The sequence below is a fragment of the Sarcophilus harrisii genome, chromosome 2, assembly GCF_902635505.1.
Source record: "Sarcophilus harrisii chromosome 2, mSarHar1.11, whole genome shotgun sequence".
In the NCBI taxonomy this organism is placed as follows: Eukaryota; Metazoa; Chordata; class Mammalia; order Dasyuromorphia; family Dasyuridae; genus Sarcophilus; species Sarcophilus harrisii.
The window spans coordinates 476,594,309-476,612,480 of record NC_045427.1 but is presented as its reverse complement, the minus strand read 5'-3'; the positions used below and the strand labels follow the sequence as shown (position 1 = coordinate 476,612,480).

The 18,172-nt window shown below is 38.5% G+C and overlaps 1 protein-coding gene across 9 annotated transcripts in view; it reads left to right on the top strand.

Moving 5' to 3' along the window:
* SIRPA (signal regulatory protein alpha) overlaps positions 1-18,172 on the top strand; it is a 75,357-nt gene that overhangs the window by 42,810 nt on the left and 14,375 nt on the right. For all 9 annotated transcript variants that reach the window (XM_031954617.1, XM_031954619.1, XM_031954616.1 and 6 more), the window contains exons 4-6: positions 5,364-5,678; positions 11,617-11,943; positions 17,952-18,056. In XM_031954617.1, the coding sequence (XP_031810477.1) occupies positions 5,364-5,678; positions 11,617-11,943; positions 17,952-18,056 (747 nt within the window). The remainder of the gene's footprint in view (positions 1-5,363; positions 5,679-11,616; positions 11,944-17,951; positions 18,057-18,172) is intronic.

The following is an 18,172-nucleotide window of genomic DNA, read 5'->3' as shown; positions in this document are numbered from 1 at the left end:
ATTTGAATTGCTTCTTTTGGGCCATTTTTGTTTTTTTGTTTTTTTTTCTTTTTTTATTATAACGTTTTATTTACAAGATATATGCATAGGTAATTTTTCAGCATTGACAGTTGCAAATCCTTTTCTTTCAACTTTTTCCCTCCTTCCCCCAGATGGCAGGTTGACCAATACATGTTAAATATGTTAAAGTATAAGCTAAATACAATATATGTATACATATCAAATAATTAATTTGCTATATAAAAAGAGTCGGACTTTGAAATAGTGTACAATTAGCCTGTGAAAGAAATCAAAAATGCAGGCAGACAAAAATAGAGCGATTAGGAATTCTATGTAGTGGTTCATAGTCATCTCCCAGAGTTCTTTCACTGGGTGTAGCTGGTTCTGTTCATTACTGCTCTATTGGAAGTTATTTGGTTCATCTTCATTCTTGAAGAGGGCCACATCCATCAGAATTGATCATCATATAGTATTGTTGTTGAAGTATATAATGATCTCCTGGTCCTGCTCATTTTACTCAACATCAGTTCATGTAAGTCTCTCCAGGCCTTTCTGAAATCATCCTGCTGGTCATTTCTTACAGAACAATAATATTCCATAATATTCATATACCACAATTATTCAGCCATTCTCCAATTGATGGGCATCCACTCAGTTTCCAGTTTCTGGCCACTACAAAGAGACCTGCCACAAACATTTTTGCACATACAGCTCCCTTTCCCTTCTTTAAAAGATCTCTTTGGGATATAATCCCAGTAGTAACACTGCTGGATCAAAGGGTATGCACAGTTTGATAGCTTTTTGAGCGTAGTTCCAAATTGCTCTCCAGAATGGCTGAATGTGTTCACAATTCCACCAACAATGTATTAGTGTCCCAGTTTTTCCACATCCCCTCCAACATTCCGCATTATCTTTCCCTGTCATTCTAGCCAATGTGACAGGTGTGTAATGGTATCTCAGAGTTGTCTTAATTAAATTTCTCTGATTAATAATGACTTGGAGCATCTTTTCATATGGCTAGAAATAGTTTCAATTTCTTTGTCTGAGAATTGTCTGTTCATATCCTTTGACCATTTATCAATTGGAGGATGGCTTGATTTCTTATAAATTAGTCAATTCTCTATATATTTTGGAAATGAAGCTTTTATCAGAACCTTTGACTATAAAAATGTTTTCCTAGTTTATTGCTTTCCTTCTAATCTTATCTGCATTAGTTTTGTTTGTACAAAAACTTTTCTATTTGATATAATCAAATTTTTCTATTTTGTGATCAATAATGATCTCTAGTTCTTCTTTGGTCATAAATTCCTTCCTCTTCCACAGGTCTGAGAGGTAAACTATCCTATGCTCTTCCAATTTATTTATAATCTTATTCTTTATACCTAGGTCATGAACCCATTTTGTCCTTATCTTGGTGTACGGTATTAAGTGTGGGTCAGTGCCTAGTTTCTGCCATACTAATTTCCAATTTTCCCAACATTTTTTGTCAAACAGTGAGTTCTTATTCCAAAAGCTTGGGGTTTGGGGGTTTGTCAAACACTATATTATTAAAGTTATTGACTGTTTTGTCCTTTGAACCTAACCTATTCCACTGATCTACTAGTCTATTTCTTAGCTAATACCAAATAGTTTTGGTAACCGCTGCTTTATAATATAATTTTAGATCTAGTACAGCTATTTTTGGACATTTTTGAATACCTTCTTTTGCAATATTTTCTCCTTGATCTGAGAGATCTCTAGAATGTGCCTATAATATTCCTGGAAATTTTCACTTGTCAATCTTTTTTAAAAGGAGTTGATCAATATATCAATATATTCTTTCTATTTCTATTTTGCCTGCTGGATCTAAGATATTGGGGGTCAGTGTTCCCTTATAATTTCTTGAAATATGATATCTAGGCTCTTTTTTGTTTTGTGGTTTTCAAGTAGTTCAATAGTTCTTAAATTAACTGTCCTTGATCTATTTTCCAAGTCAGTTGAACTTTATTTTTCATTCTTTTGTTTTGTTTCTTGAAGTCTCTGGAGTCATTAACTTCCATTTGCCAATACTAATTTTAAGAAATTATTTTCTTTAGTAAGTTTTTGTATCTCTTTTTCCATTTGACTGAATTTGCTTTTTAAGGAATGCTATTCTTCAGTGAATTTTTGAACTCCCTTTTCCATTTGGCCTATTCTGCTTTTTATTCTTTGTCCTGAAACTTTGATCCAGAACTACTCATGGGCAATAGAGTTGCAAATCAGCACTAGTTGTAACCAGTGTGAGCAAAGGGTCCCCTATAATTTATTTTTGAGCAGTTGTCTGACCCTTTTACCATCTCTTGACTGAGAGCTCCTGAAGATGCTATTATAGTTCCCTCCAAGGCCCACCACAGCCTATGCTGAGCTCTGAACCAATCTCCATCCTTAGTGTCACATACCTATCTCCTAAATATTCTTTGACTGGAAAAGTGTCTCACTATGATATTTTGTTGACTATGCCATCCCAGAATTTGATTTGAAGAGTTTTTTAAAGTTGTTTGGAGGATAACCTTGGGAGAGGTTACCTCTACTTACCATCTCGACTCTACAGCCTTGAAGAGTTATCTTGGGAAAGAGGAATAAGGCTTGTTTTCCCTGACCTGAGAAAAAAGAATTAAGTGTGATGCAAGGAAATTGAAGAAGATGATTTTAACTCATTATAAGAAAAAAAATCTGAGATGTCCAAAAAAGGATGGGGTTGTATTAGGAAGTCTTCCCATCACTGAACATTTTCAAGAATGGCTGAATATTTACTGCTGAGGAAGTTCTAGGGGAAATATTTTCCTTAGAAAAGGCTTTGGCTTAAATCATATTAAAATTTCCTTTAAACTCTGCAATTCTATGGGTTTAAAGCATCATGGGTAACCAGGAAATATAGTCACTAGATATAGGCATACTTTTTTTTCTTTTTGTGTAACTTTTCTTCTTTTCAGTTAACAGACTTTTTTTCCCCTCTACCTCTCACTTCTAACTTCCCATTCTCAAGGGGGTGAAAGTGGAAACCTAATAAATATACATCATCAAATAAAAATATTCCAGAAAAATTCCCATATTGACAGTGTCCAAATACACACACACACACACACACACACACACATATGTATATAATTCTGCATCTTGAGGCCATTGGCTGTCCATTAGGAGAAGCATCCTCATTGGTCCTCTAGAATTGTGGTTTGTTCACTGAACTGTTCAGAGTTCTTGTCTTTCAGAATTATTTGTCTTTTCAATGTTGTTATTTTGATATTTGTTCTTTTCCCTTCATTCTAACCAATTCATATAGGTCTTCTCAGGTTTCTCTGAAACCATTGGGCCTTAGACACTTAATAGCTTTGTAACTGGGAAAATCACTTATTTCTCTTTGCCTCTGTTTCCTCATCTATTACTTCACAGAGTTGTTGTGAGACATTAAAAATAAAAATTAATTATTTGTAAAAAGTATTTGGCAGAAAGGCTGGCACGTGGTAGGTGCTACAAATACTCCTTTTCTCCTTTCCATCTTCTTCATAATTTCTTTATTTAATGTTTTTATTTGCTTCATTAAATATTTTCTAATTACATGTAAAAAAATTTTAACATTCTTTTTTTGATCTAAAGTTCCAAATTCTCTTCTTTACTGCTCCTTGCCCCCCACCTTGGGAAAGCAATCAATTATACAATGAAGTAATATAAAACATTTCCATATTAGCCATGTTACAAAAAGCAAAAACCAAAAGTACACACACACAGACAAAATAAAATTTTAAAAGTATGCTTCATCAGTACTCAGAGTTCCTAATTTCTCTCTCTAAAGGTGGAAGCATTTTTCATCATGAATCCTTGGGTATTGTCTTGCATCTTTGTCTTGATTATAGGTAGCTGAATCTTTCGTGGTTGATTGTTGTTACAATGTTGCTGTTACTGTGTACACTGTTCATCCCAGTTCTGCTCATTTTACTTTGCATCAGTTCATATAAGTCATCTTAGGTGTTCGGAAAACATCCTGCTCATCATTTCTTACAGCAGGGCTTCTTGAACTTTTTCCTCTTGCAGCCCCTTTTTGCCTGAGAAATTTTTATGTGCTCGGTCTTGAATCTGAGCTGAGGGGTTGTAGGGAGCATCCATGCATGCACAGGGCAATGTTTGCATGTGTGTTCAGAACTGAGGCTGCAGGGAAGTTATGTGATGCAATACAGGCAAACAGTGCAGAAACACCTCAGACCCATTACGCAGTTGATTTTGAATTAGTTTTTGGTCAGTGCTTTCAGAAACCTTTTACTGTTATCATATTTTTCACAACCCTCACATTTAGTCATTTGAGCCCATATGGGGCCACAACTCACAACTTAAGAAACTTGGTCTTAAACCACAATCATATATCACAACTTTAGCCATTCCCTAGGTAAGTTTTCATTATTTCTTATGCCACAATAATATTCCCTCATAGTCCATGATTTTTCAATCATTCCCAAATGATGCATACCCCTTCATCCTCCATAAAAAAAGAACTTTTGGAGGAACTTTTTTCCTCTTTCTTCCATCTCTTTAGCAAATAGGCAGTATAGAGCTTTTCTAAGAAAATTAGTGATCACAGGACTGTAGATCCTGGAGAAAGGTAGTTAGTCCAAACCCGTTATTTTATACATGAGGAAACTGAGCTCAGGGTGAGTTGAATGACTTGCACAAAATCACATGAATAGTAACATCTGACAGAATTTGAATCCATGTCTTTTGACTCCAGAGGCAGTGTTCTTTCTACCATGCTTAGCTGAATAGAGTAGAATAAGCTCCTTCTTAGGACTGAGAGCACCTAAGCATATTTTCCTTTCTCTGGCACTCTTAATAAAGAAGATTTATGTAAGTGAAGTTTATGCATTGGCAGACTCACATTCTTGCTATTTTCTACTATATTTATAGTTTTAAAAAAGAAACCCTTTTTCTGTATCTGATGGAATATTAAGATGAAACTAGATAGCAGAAATTTAAAATAAATAACTAAGAGACTGAGTTTTGGTAAAAGATTCTTTTGTATTTATTTGGTATTTTTTTAACTAATGAGGACTTTTATTTCATAGACTATTAAGATGAAGCCAGGTAGCAGAAATAAAATAAAATTAAAAACTAAGAGTTTTTTGTTGGTAAAAATTCTTTTGTGTTTATTTGGTATTTTTATTAACTAATGAGGACTTTTATTTTGTAGAGTATTAAGATGAAGCCAGATAGCAGATATTAAAAAATAAAAAAAAAACAACAACTAAGAGACTGGGTATTGGTAAAAATTATTTTGTATTTATTTGGCATTTTTATTACCTAATGAGGATGAGGACTTTTATTTCATTGTGTTTTTTAATTGTTTCTATGTCCAGCCAAACCTTCTGTACCTATGGTGTCTGGCCCTCAGGAGAGAGTAAATGTTGAGCACTTGGAGAATTTCACCTGCAATTCAACCGGCTTCTCTCCCAAAACTATCACCTTGAAATGGTTTAAAAATGGGAATGAGATCCCTGCCCGATGGATCAAGGTTTTCCCTGAGGGGGATAGTGTCTCCTACAACATTACCAGCGATGTGCAGGTGAAACTAGAAGCTAGCGACGTCCACTCTGAGGTCATCTGTGAAGTGAATCACAGCACATTGCAAACTCCTCTTCGAGGAACAAAGAATTTGTCAGACATTATCCGAGGTAGGTGAACCCTGGCACGGCATATTCCCTACTTCCTACCCTATGTTCCCTCAGTGGCTCTGGGTCCTAGGCCCAAGAATGGAACTGTCTTCTCCCCTTTTGTATATCTCCAACTCTTAGCAGAGTGTCTGGTACAGAGTAAGCATTTAATAAATGTTCATTCACTGACTAACTTGACCCAGAATTGCCTCAGAAGGCTAACTCTTAATTATTAACCATGAAGCCCAAATATAACCTTCTGATGTATGCTTATTCTTTGCTCACAACATCCCTGCTCTTGCTTCCTTTAAATAATGGAGATAGTAACAGCTCCTAATCCACTGAGAATTCATAGGACAGTCCTCTCATTGTGAAGGTGCAAATATTAATGATTCCCATTTTACAGATAAGGAAACTGAAAATTTAGAAATTGGAAGTGACTTCCTGAGGGTCTCTCACCTCCTAAGCTCAAATTCAGGTCTTCTGATGTCAAAACACCCTCGAGTTGCTTCCCAACTCAACACTGGATGATGGAGTGTCCTTGGCAGCCCCAGGGTGAGACATATGCCAGCAAGGCCTCTGCCTCCCAATGCCAGAAAGGAGGAGAACCAGGAGTAAGAAAAGGAGTCAGAACACTGGGATCAAGGCCTGTTGACCGTGGGCCAGATATTAAAACTTTCTGATACTATTTCCACATCAGTAAAATGGGGTATAATAATACTTGCACTACCTCTCTCTGAGCTATGGTGGAAAAAGTGATGTATAAACCATAAAGCCCTAGGGAAATATGAGCCATTATTATTGTTGGGTTGTAATATTGAAGGAAGACTTATTTATTAAGTTTTACTGTTTGCCAAGCTTATGTACTAAGCTTGGAAGGAGGGGTTAGTACACAAATACAAAAGCAAAGTAGGGCCCCTGCCCTCTGGTTACAAATGGCTCACATAGCCACAGAGAGAGAGAGATAATTAGGTTTAGAGCATTATGGGGGAGTTTGGGGGCACCAAGTCGAATTGCTTAGGACTTCAGAACTGACTGTCCCTCATTCCTGGAATGCTCATCTCCACTGCTCTGATTACTGATCTCCTTGGCTTCTTCTGAGTCCCAGCTACAATCCCACCTCCTACAGGAAGCCTTTGCCTACCCCCTTAGTTATGCTGCTTTCCCTCTGTTTATTAGTTCTGTATTTACAGAACTTTTTTATTTATTATTATTTATTATATATATATTTTTATTTATTATATATATTATTATATAAAAACTGTTTACTTGTTTTCTGCATACTTGTTTGTTTGTTGCTTTGATCGTATGCTCCTTGAGGGCAGAGACCACTTTTTTGTATCCCCAGAGTTAAGTACATTGTCTGGCATGTAGCAGACACTTGATAAATGTTTATTGATTGATTGAACTGAAACGAGGCGGGATTTGGGACAGTGTGTCTGCTGCTCCTCATGGTGATTCATGAGGAAATGGCTACAGGGTAGGAATACTAGAGATGAGAGTTATAACTACCTGGCAATATAGCGGCTGCTGAGAATGAGGAGAAAGACAAGGGCGGGCATTTATAAAGCTTCTACTGTGTGCCAGGCACTGTGCTAAACATTTGAAATATTATCTCATTTAATCCTCACAACAGTGCTGTTAGGCAGGTATTATAATGATCCCATTTTACAGTTGGGGGAAATGAATTAAGCAGACTTGTCCAGGGTCATACAGTAAGTATATAGGGCTAGACTTGAACTCATCTCCCCGTCTCCAGGCCAATGCTTTCTCCATTGTAACTCCTAAGTGCCTCAAGCCCACACCAAGGATTGTAGATCAAGAGAAAATCCCAGTCATGAGGCTCCCAAAAGGGTCACCTTAGTGTGATAGGACTGGCAGACCTCAGATTCCACTGACCACCCAGAGTTTCCAATGGAGATACTGCCAATCAGGGCAGTAGCCAGCTACACTCATGGTCTTCCCTGCTGCTTTACAGGGAAGATAAATCTTAAAGGTCTTAGAGACACAGAGGGTGAGCTCTGTCTTTATGAAGGTCGCTGACTCTAAGATCCCTGTGAGAAAGGCAGGGCAGCCTGAGGCAGAGGCAGAAGTGTGGAGGGAGGGCCTACATGTGCTCGGGGGCTGTGTTGCGTATTATGTCCTGCCTGACTTACTGGGACCCCCATTAGGGTTTTCTCGGCAAAAACACTGAAATGGTTTTCCATCTCCTTCTCCAGCTCATTTTACAGATGAGTAAAATGAGGCAAATAAGGCTAATTAGGAGACTTGCCCAGGGCCCCACAGCTGGAAAGTATCTAAAACCAGATTTGCACTCAGGAAGATGAGTCTTCCTGACTCCATCCACTGCCTGCCTTTTGCCATCTAGCTGCTAATTTCATGTTATATGGAGGTTCCTTCAAAGGTAAAAAACCGGACTTGGTCTATAAGGATAAGAATGCTTGTACTGTATGCTGCCCAGAGAAAGCTGGGTCATGCAATGGACAGTGTTGGACCTGGCATCAAGAAAACCTGATTTCAATTTGGCCTCAGATGCTAGTAACTGGGTAACTCTGGACAAGTCAGTTATCTTCTCTCTACCTCAGTTTCCTCCTCTGTAATTGGGGATAATAATGGCACTTATCCCCCAGGATTGTTGTGACAAGCAAATGAGATAATATTTATATATAAGTGCTTTGATATAAAATGGCATACAAATACTAGGTATTTTTATTGTATGAAGTTTCCAAGTTGTTTGGTGTCCCTGATTTCCTTGCTTTCCCAGGCCATCACCCCTACTTGGTCTTGATCCTTTCCCTCTTCTTTCCCCTTCACAACACCTTCAGTTAATCAATTTAACCTGACATTGTCACTGATCTTTGAAACCTCTGTCCCACCGTCCTGTCACTGTTCAGCTTTTTTCAAATCCCAACCTGTATTTCTCCCCCACCTGCTTCCTTTTCTCTCGCTGCCCCTGTGCTCCCAAGCACCTCTGGAAGATATTGCACCACGGGGCTGTGTGGATCCTGAGTGTTACCCAGTCTCCACTTGGCATTCACTGCTACTTATCATTTCTTTTCCTATTTCCTGCCTCCATTGGATTCCCTCTTCTTCTTCAGCTCCCCTCTACTTTAACCTCCCTGTTCCCACTAGTCCTCTGATTAGTGCTTCACTAAAAAAAAAAAAAAAAAAAAAAAAAAAATTAAGTCATCCTTCATGCACTACAATCTCCAATTCCACTCTTCAGTTCCTCTTTAGCATCGACCTTCCTCTGTTCTTAGAGGACAAGTTGGTTCCTCTCTCTGCAACCAGCAAATTTTCTTCTTGTATTCTTGATTCCATCCTCTGCTGCCTCCTTCAGGTGCTTGCCCCTTTGATCATTCCCTCTTCTTCCTGAATTTTCAACCTCTTCTTCCCCACTGACTCCCTCCCTGCTGGCTTCAAACATGCTCAAATCCTTCCCATTCTTTCAAAAAAATCCACTTGACCTTACCATCCCCTCAGGCTGTCATCCCATATCTCTCCTTCCTTTCACAGTCTGTAACCTTTCACAGCCAAACTCTTAGGGAAAAAGCCTTCTCACTGATTTCAGTTTTTCTCTCAGCTCTCACTTGGTAGCAAAGTCCCACTATCAGCTTTTCTCAGGCACTTTTTCCACCCCTTCCTGTTCCAACCTCAGCCCCAGATTGCAACCATTCTCTCCAGGGATCTCTGTATCCCACAGCCTTTTTTTAGTCCTCTCTGCCGTACTTGACCCTGTCAGTCACGCCCCTCCAGACACTCCTGAGTTTTGGGGGCTGTCTTCCCACATGTCGGACCAGACTTCCTGTTCTCCTTCACAGGTTCATCTACATCCCACCATCTATGCCTGGGTGTACCATAGGGCTAACCTCTTCCATCCCTAGAGTATCTTTTTGTGATGTTATCTACTACCATAAATTCAATTATCATCTACACGTAAAGGTCTCTAAAATCTACACATTCAACTGTCATCTCTCCTAGAATCTCTGGTCTTAAATATCCAACTGCCTTCTTAACATCTCTCCCTACGTGCCCCACCACAGTATCTCGAATGTACCATGTCTTCAATAAGACTCATCTTTCCTCCTGCTGCTATTTCCTCCCCTAATGTTGTTGTTCCCATGTAGGTTACCACCATTCTCCCGGATACCTAGGAGTCTCCTTGAATCTTTAGCCTTCCTTGCCTACACTATGCAGTCTATTCCCCTCACTGTCCTCCATTACATCAAGGTTTATCAATTCCATCTTCAAATCTCACATTTGTCCCCTTCTCTCTTCCAGCACTTAGCACGGTGCCCCACACATAGTGGGCGCTTAATAAATGTTTATTGGGTAACTATTCTGTCGACTCACATTTGTAATTGGAATTCAAGACCCCATCATCTCTCATCCTATCTTTGGCATTGGATTCCCAAATTGTTTCCCTCTTTCTGTTTTTCCCTTTTCCCTTTCATCCTCCAAAAGTGATATTCCTATTGCATAAGTCTAGCCATAAGAAGCTTCTGTTGCCTACATCTAATATAATGCATATTACATATATATATATATATATATCTCAACATATTTTGCTGAAATAGAAACTTCTGTATTTGGCATTTTACGGTTCTTCCCAATCTAGCGCCAGCCAAACTTTTCCAATACATTGATTATTACATTCACTCTTGCAATCTTTGCTCCAAACAAACTGGGCTCTTTTGCTCCATACCCAACATTCCATCTTCTACTTTCTTGCTGCCTTTCATCACTGGATTAATTTTGTAGATAGCCTATATTTACTTATCTGGGAATATATTGTAGTCTCCTTGTAGAAAGTTAACTCTTAGATAGTGGGGACTGTGTCACTTTTGTATTTATAGTCAAAGCATCTAGCATAGGGCTCTGTGTATAATAGGGGCTTATTTAAAAATATTCTGGTTGATTCATTAACTGCTTGAGGGGTGTGGCAAGGACTAACATCAGTGAGAAACCAGACTCTCATCTCAAGGTACAATATGGCTCCAAAAACTCTCTGGTCACATTTGACCCCTTCTGCCAAACAGTCAAGTTTCTATAGACAGAAACAAAGTGACTAATAACCTATTATTGTAAGTGTGGAGCTCCTGCTTCCTTAAGCTTTTCTATGATTTGTACCTTCAAGGGTGTCTGAGATCTGCTTGTTCTCAGTTGGTATATGTACCAAGGGTTCCCATCCTGACCACCATATGCAGCATAAGCCCCATGTTCAAGAGCCATTCAGGTCAGTCTGCAGCCCTGACAGAGCTGACCAGCTTCTGGTCAAACCTCACATGTGCCGTGGCTATCCTGAAAATAAGAAGAAAGGGTCATAAGTGGTCATGTCACAGACTAACCCATGCTTTCCCTAAGCCACTGACATTATCATATTACTATATCAGTTCCCTGTGGTTATGAACTGTGTTTGTTTCCTTAAGTCTTACAATTCCTGGTTAGTCCTAGAAAAGGGGGTTCTTTCCTTCTCCATCCCTGAGGAAGAAATTCTCCTTAGCTATAAATCCTTATCTCCTGTGTTGGTGCTAAGGAAAGCACATCCTAGGAGCCAGGACAAGAAACTTAATCTCTCATGTACCCGAAAATCCAGTCCTTGAATCCCACTTTGAGGAACGTGTCATACAACCCCAAGAAAAGCAGCCCAAAAGAATAAGCCCTAAACTTTGAGAAGGAAAGGGGACAGTCAGGGAGGGGAATAGACTCCGTATTTGGTGGTTGTCAGTCAATTGAAAACAACAAACATTTGTAGCAGATCATGTGTAGGACACAGTTTATATGCTGGGGATACTGCCCTCAAGGAGCTTACAGTCTAATGGGAGAACTCCTGATGTGGGAGACTCTCCAGGAAAGCCTAGGGAGACCTACTGACAGGTGAGGCTCCATGGCAGCCCAGGGGACAGGACAGAGATAGGCCTGCACTTGGTTAACCTAAAAGCTTTGCCTTTTCTTCTAGTTGTACCTAAAGTGAACATTTCTTCTCAACCACTTTCCTTGAACGGCACCAATATCACCTGTCAGGTGAAGAATTTCTACCCCCAAAATGTGAGTGTCATCTGGCTAGAGAATGGCACCGAGCTTGAGAAAGGCAAGACTTCTGAGCCCACAAAGAACAAAGATGGCACCTACAGCCTCAATATCTCGCTCCTGGTCAACACGTCTGGACAAAAGGAAGCCCAAGAGATCACCTGCCAGGTGCTGCACGACTCCCAGCTTCCCATCAATGCCAGTAAAACGTTCAGAGCCCCAGCCCCTTCTGGGACCATGGACAAAAAGGAGTCGGGTAAGTTCTTCTCTGCTGTGCTGAGGAGACCAGGCTGTGCTGCTCGATTTGGGCTTATCCCTGCGGGTCCGTCGCAGACCCACTGGGCCCGCTCTGACCAAGGAGGGTGGCCAGATGGCACTGTTATCATACCTCACATGGTACAAAGTCTTGTTCATTCATAAAGCTCTTTCCAACCTGTTGTTCCATCGTGATCCACCCTGCCCTGTCATGGGGCACTAGCCAAGAAGTCACTTGTCCAAGGTAACCCCACTAAGAAGCAATAGGACCTGGACTAAAATCTGAGCTTATTCCTTATCCAGGGTTCATTCCACTATTCCAAGACGTCAGCTAGCCAGGTGCGTTGGGTAGAGTGCTGGACTGTAACTTGAAGAATTTTGTGAGAATCAGATGGGACGATATTGTTAAGTCCATAGCACAGCACCTGGCACACAGTAGGCACTTAATAAATGCTTTGTTTTTCCCTTCCTTTTTCTGGATAGGAAATAGGATTTAACTGTATTATTGTTAAAGGTCCATTGTAATTGTTTTTACCACAGTTTTAATACTTAACTTATCACAGAGAATCAAACCATCATGTCACATGCTTCTGTTCAGTAACATAAGGCAGTTAGGTGGTTCATTGGATAGAGTGCCACACTTGGAGTCATTAAAACTTAAATTCAGATACAGCCTCAGATATTTATTAGTTGTGTAACTGAGGGCAAATCAGTTTACCTCTGTTTCCCTTAAGTAAAATGAAGATAATAATAGCACCCACTTCCCAGGGTTGTTGTGAAGATCAAATAAGAATATTTTTTAACTGCTTAGAACAGTGCTTGACACATAGTAGGTGCTATATAAATGGTAGCTATTATTATTTTTTATGGTATTATTATGCCTTTGAAAGAACACAGCATTATCGCTTCATAACGACTCAAAATAGTAGCGTCCTCTTTTTTGCATTCATTTTTAGGGCCACGCAAAAAATGAACACAATTACAAAATAGTTTTTACACAAATAAAGACCAATCCAAACAATTAAAGAAATATTAATTAATTATGGATAGGCTAGGCCAATATAATAAAATGACAGTTCTCTCTAAATTAATTTACTTATTTAGTGCCATAACCAATCAAACTACCAAAGAATTATTTTATGTCCTAAAAACTATAACAAAAATACATCTGGAAGAACAAAAGATCAAAAATATCAAGGGAATCAATTAAAAAATGTAAAGGAAGGCAGGCTAACCATACTAGATTTCAAACTATAATACTAAATGTTAATTATTAAAATAATCTGATACTGGCTAAGAAACACAGTGGTTAATTAGTGGAATAATAAATTAGGTACACAATATATAGAAGCAAATGACCATAGTAGCTTAGTGTTTGATAAACTCAGAGAGCCAAGTTATTGGGGCAAGAACTCACTATTTAATCAAAACTGCTGAGAAAACTGGAAGGTAGTCTGGCGGGAAGTAGACGTCATCAGTATCTCACACCGTATACCAAAATAAGATTAAAATAGGCACGTTTTAGTTATAAAATATATCATAAGAAAACTAATGGATTATTTAAAATGCTATCTGTCAGATCTATGTATAAAAGAGGATTTTATGACCAAACGAGATAGGGAAGAGGATCATGGAAGATTAACTGAATAATTTTGATTATATGAAATTAAAAAGACTGTGTACAAACAAAATCAGTGCAGCCAAGATGAGAAAGAAAGCAGAAAATTCAGGTGGGGAAGAGGCAAATTTAAGTAAGTTTCTTAAGAACTTCTTCTGAATTGATAATTGGTCAAGAGATTTGAATAGGCAGTTTTGAGAGAAAGAAACCAAAGCAGTCACAATGCAGACACACATAAAATGCCCTAAAACACTAATAACTGGAGAAATGCAAATTAAAACAACTCTGCAGTACCACTTCACAGCTGTCAGATTGCTAACATGACAGAAAAGGAAAATGACAAATGCTAGAGGGGATATAAGAAAATAGGGACACTAATATATCATTGGTAGAATTGTGACCCGATCCAATCATTTTGGAGAATAATTTGGAACTATGCCCAAAAAGCTATAAAACTGTGCATACTTATTTGTATCCCAAAGAGATCAAAGAAAATGAAAAAGACGTATTTGTACAAAAAATCTTTATAGCAGCTCTTTTTGTGGAATTAACATGGAATTAGAAATTCAGGGGATGTCCATAATTTTGGAAATGACTGACCAAATTGTGGTATATGATTGTAATGGAATATTATCATGCTATAAACAATATTGAATAAGCTGATTTTAGAGAAATCTGGGCAAAGTTATGCGAACTGATGCAAAGTGAAGTGAACAGAACATTGTATATAATAGCAATTATTATACTATGTCCAGCTATGAATGACTTAACTATTCTGATCAATACAATGATTCAAGACAATTTTAAAGCACTCATGATGAGAGAACCAATTAACTCAATGAAAATTGAAGCATCTTTTTTATTTTATTTTTCATGCTTTTTACATAGCTAATATGGAAATATGTTTTTACATAACCTCACATTTATAATGAGTTTCATATTATTTGCCTGTTTAACTATAGGAGAGCAACTGGAGAGAGGGAGAGAATTTGGAACTCAGAATTTTAAAATGAACATTTAAAAAAAGGAAAGAACCACACACAAAAATATAGGATAATAGATTTAGAGCATTAATCCAATCCCCTTCATTTTATAGATGAGGATCTCAAAGTTCACACTTTGTCAGAGTCCCAGAAGCAGAATTGGAACTTAGGTTTTCCTGACTCCTAGTCCAAAATTCTATCCATGAGACTGTGATACTTCCTACATATTCTTAAGATTTCAGGTTATCCATCCCTATTTGCTCAGAATCCCTTCGAGGATTGAGAAGGAGAGGGAAGGGGGCAGCAGTGTACATATATATATATATATATATGTGGAAAGAGAATCGTTTAAATTTTGGAACTAGAAGAAACTTTAGAACATAAAACATTATATTTTTATCTTCTGAATCCAATTCTTCCTGTGCAACAAGAGAACTCTTTGGTTCTGCACACATATATTGTATCTAGGATATACTGCGACATATTCAACATATATAGGACTGCTTGCCATCTAGGGGAGGGATGGAGGGAGAGAGGGGAAAAATCGGAACAGAAGTGAGTGCAAGGGGTAATGTTGTAAAAAATTATCCTGACATGGGTTCTGTCAATAAAAAGTTATTATAATAAAAAAGTTAAAAAATAAAAAAAGAACATAGAACATTAGAAGTTGAAAGAACCTTAGGTTCCTAATCTAATTCTATTATTTTGCTGATTGGAAAACTGAGCTCCACTTCGGGGAAGGATTTGCCCAAGATAATATAGAAAGTTAGTAGCATCACAAAAACACTTCTGAGTTTTAGTCTTTTACCACGATAATAGAAAGAGCTGAGAATATGGCAACTTTTTTCAGAGAAACTTGTTACAAAACTTTAATTTCCTCTGGCAATTGTTTCTCTTTTAATCCCATTATACTCACATACTATAATTTGTTTAGCCATTCTCAAGAAGGTGGGCATTCCTTTAGTATCCAGTTTGGGGCTACTATGAAAAGAACAAGCACACACACACACACAAAAAAAAAAACAGGATCTGTAATATACACTAGATACAAAACAAAACAAAACAAAAAACCCAGACCCTATTCTCAGGAAGCTTAAATTATCCTTTATCTGGAGTGCAAATATTAATTCCCTTAACAGATGTTAGTCAATCAACAAGCATTTACCAAGTGCCTGCTGTGTGCCAGTTATTGCAGCTTCTATGCAACTTACATTCTAATGGGGGAATGCAGCAAGTAGATTTATAAATATATGCAGTATAAAAAACATAAAAACAGACAAAACAGAATACAAGAGAGTCTGAGAGAGAGAGAGTGCAGTAACTATAAAATGGGGATAATGATACCTCCCAGAGTTGTTGTGAGGATTATACGAGATAATGTTTATAAAGCACAGGGCCTGGCACATAATAGGGAAAATAGAGATGCTAGCTATTATTATCATTTCCATTGTGTTGTGAACTCTGTGAGGGCAGGGACCATCTTTTGCTTCTTCTTGTATCCCTAGCACTTGGCACAGTGCCCGGCACAAAACAGGTATTGACTGAGCGGACTGACAGTTGGGGGGAATCAAGAAATGTTTCATGCAGTAAATGGTGTTTGAGCTTCCCTACAGGAAGAGGGAGATTCTTTGGCACATGTTGATCAGCTCTCACCAAAGCATGGAGAGGAGGCGGTGGATTATGTGTGAGGAACAGAGGAATCCAGGTTGGCCCAATTGAAGAATGAGGAAAAGGGAGCATGTTCCAGGGAGGTTGAAGAAATAGGTTGGGTTATGTTGTGAAAGACTTTAAGAGCTAAACATAAGACTTTCTATTCTACCCTAGAGGCAACAGGAAGCCATTGGAATTGATTAAATTGGGAAGTGACACAGTTATATCTGTGCTTAAGGAAAATTAGTCTGGCAACGGTGTTGGAGATAGAGTACCAAGAGCTTTGAGGTAGGAAAATACAGTAAGAGGCAACTACAAGAATGTAAGCAAGAGAGGATAAGGGTCACTGTACATAGAGAGAAAGAGTCAAGTGGAAGAGATGTGGAGGGAAAAGGGGCAGGATTTGGTAACACTGGGACTTAGAGGATGAGAGTCACTGGGAGAACAGAGGGATCTGAGACACAAGTAAGAAAGTTCAGAAGGGGGGAAGGTTGAAGGGATTGAGTTTAGTTTTGGACAAGTTGAATTTTAAATGTCTGGTGGGGAAAGAGGCAAGGTAGCAAATAGATACAGTACCAGCCCTCGGGTTAGGAGATCCTGAATTAAATCCAGTCTCATGCTTACTGGCTGTGTGACCCTGGGCAAGTTATTTAATCCTGGTTGCCTGGGAGAGAAAAAGAGGTCTCTGGGATGTCCAGTTTAAATGTCCGATTGGCAATTGCTGAAGCTCAGAGGAGAGACTGGGTTTAGAGAGAGAAGTAGAGATGGAGATGAAATCCAAGATGGAGAGAGAGAGGTAATGTCAGTGATATAGTTGGTAGTTAAACTTGGACACAAATAAAGTTACTGATAGAGAATATAGAGAGACAAGAGAGGACTGAGAACAGAATCTTGAGGAATGCTTAGAGTTAAGAGTATGCAGAATATGGATGATAAGCTAGAAAAAGAAAATGAGAGGGAATGATCAGATTCAACAGAACTTTTTTTCCTAAAGTAACCCAGAAAGCAGAAACATGAAGAAGGAAATGGCAAACCACTCCCGTATCTTTGCTAAAAAAAAAAATCCCTAAAGGGGTCATGAAGTAAACAACAACAACAAACAACAACAAAAAAGAATTTAGTGACAGTTTTCCAAAGGTGGAGGTCAGACTTGGACATGCTGAAAGCAATAGAGAAAGAAGTGGTATGTAAAGACAGGTTGAAATTGGAAGAAAGTGATTTGATGAGGTACTTGCCTTGAGATGGCAAAAAAAAAAATTTTTTTAATTCTTTTTGGAGCCAAACTTGTGATTTCCTTGACCTAGGAACCTCTCTCCCTTAGTGCAGGTTGGCCCGTGCTTTGCAATTATGCCAGAGAGTTGCCTGGAAATACTGAAAGTTTCAGCGATTTGCCCCAGAGTCAAATTGCTAATATATGTCAGAGGCAGGATTTGAATCCAGATCCTCCTTACTCTGAGACTAGCTCTATCCACTGCATCATATTGTCTCTCTTCAAAAAGTGATGACTTAAAAAATAAAGCGATTCCCTTGGAAGATTTACATCATTTATTCTTCATCATCTGTATAGGAACGTGTGCTTAGCCCACTAAATCTGCCCACGCATCTTAGAACATCTGAAAACACACATCCAGATGCTAAGGCTTAATGACTCTTATTTAATATAAGAAGCATCTCTTTTTTCTTTCTTTTTTCTTTTTCTATTTTTTAAATACATGGAACACCTGCTTCCTGTAATTCCTGCAAGCTTTCTCATTTCAGAGCCTGGATCCCAAAACATCTTTATTGCAGTGGGGATAGTGTGTATTTTGCTGGCAGCTCTGCTGATTGCCACCATCTACCTCATCCGAGCCAAACAGAAAAAAGGTAAGTGTGAAAACCTCTTTCATTTTCCCTGTTCAAAATCATAGATTTCTTTTTAAAATCTGGATCTCTGATTTCCTTGGTGCAGACCAGTCCTGCAGAGGAACCCCTCCATCCTT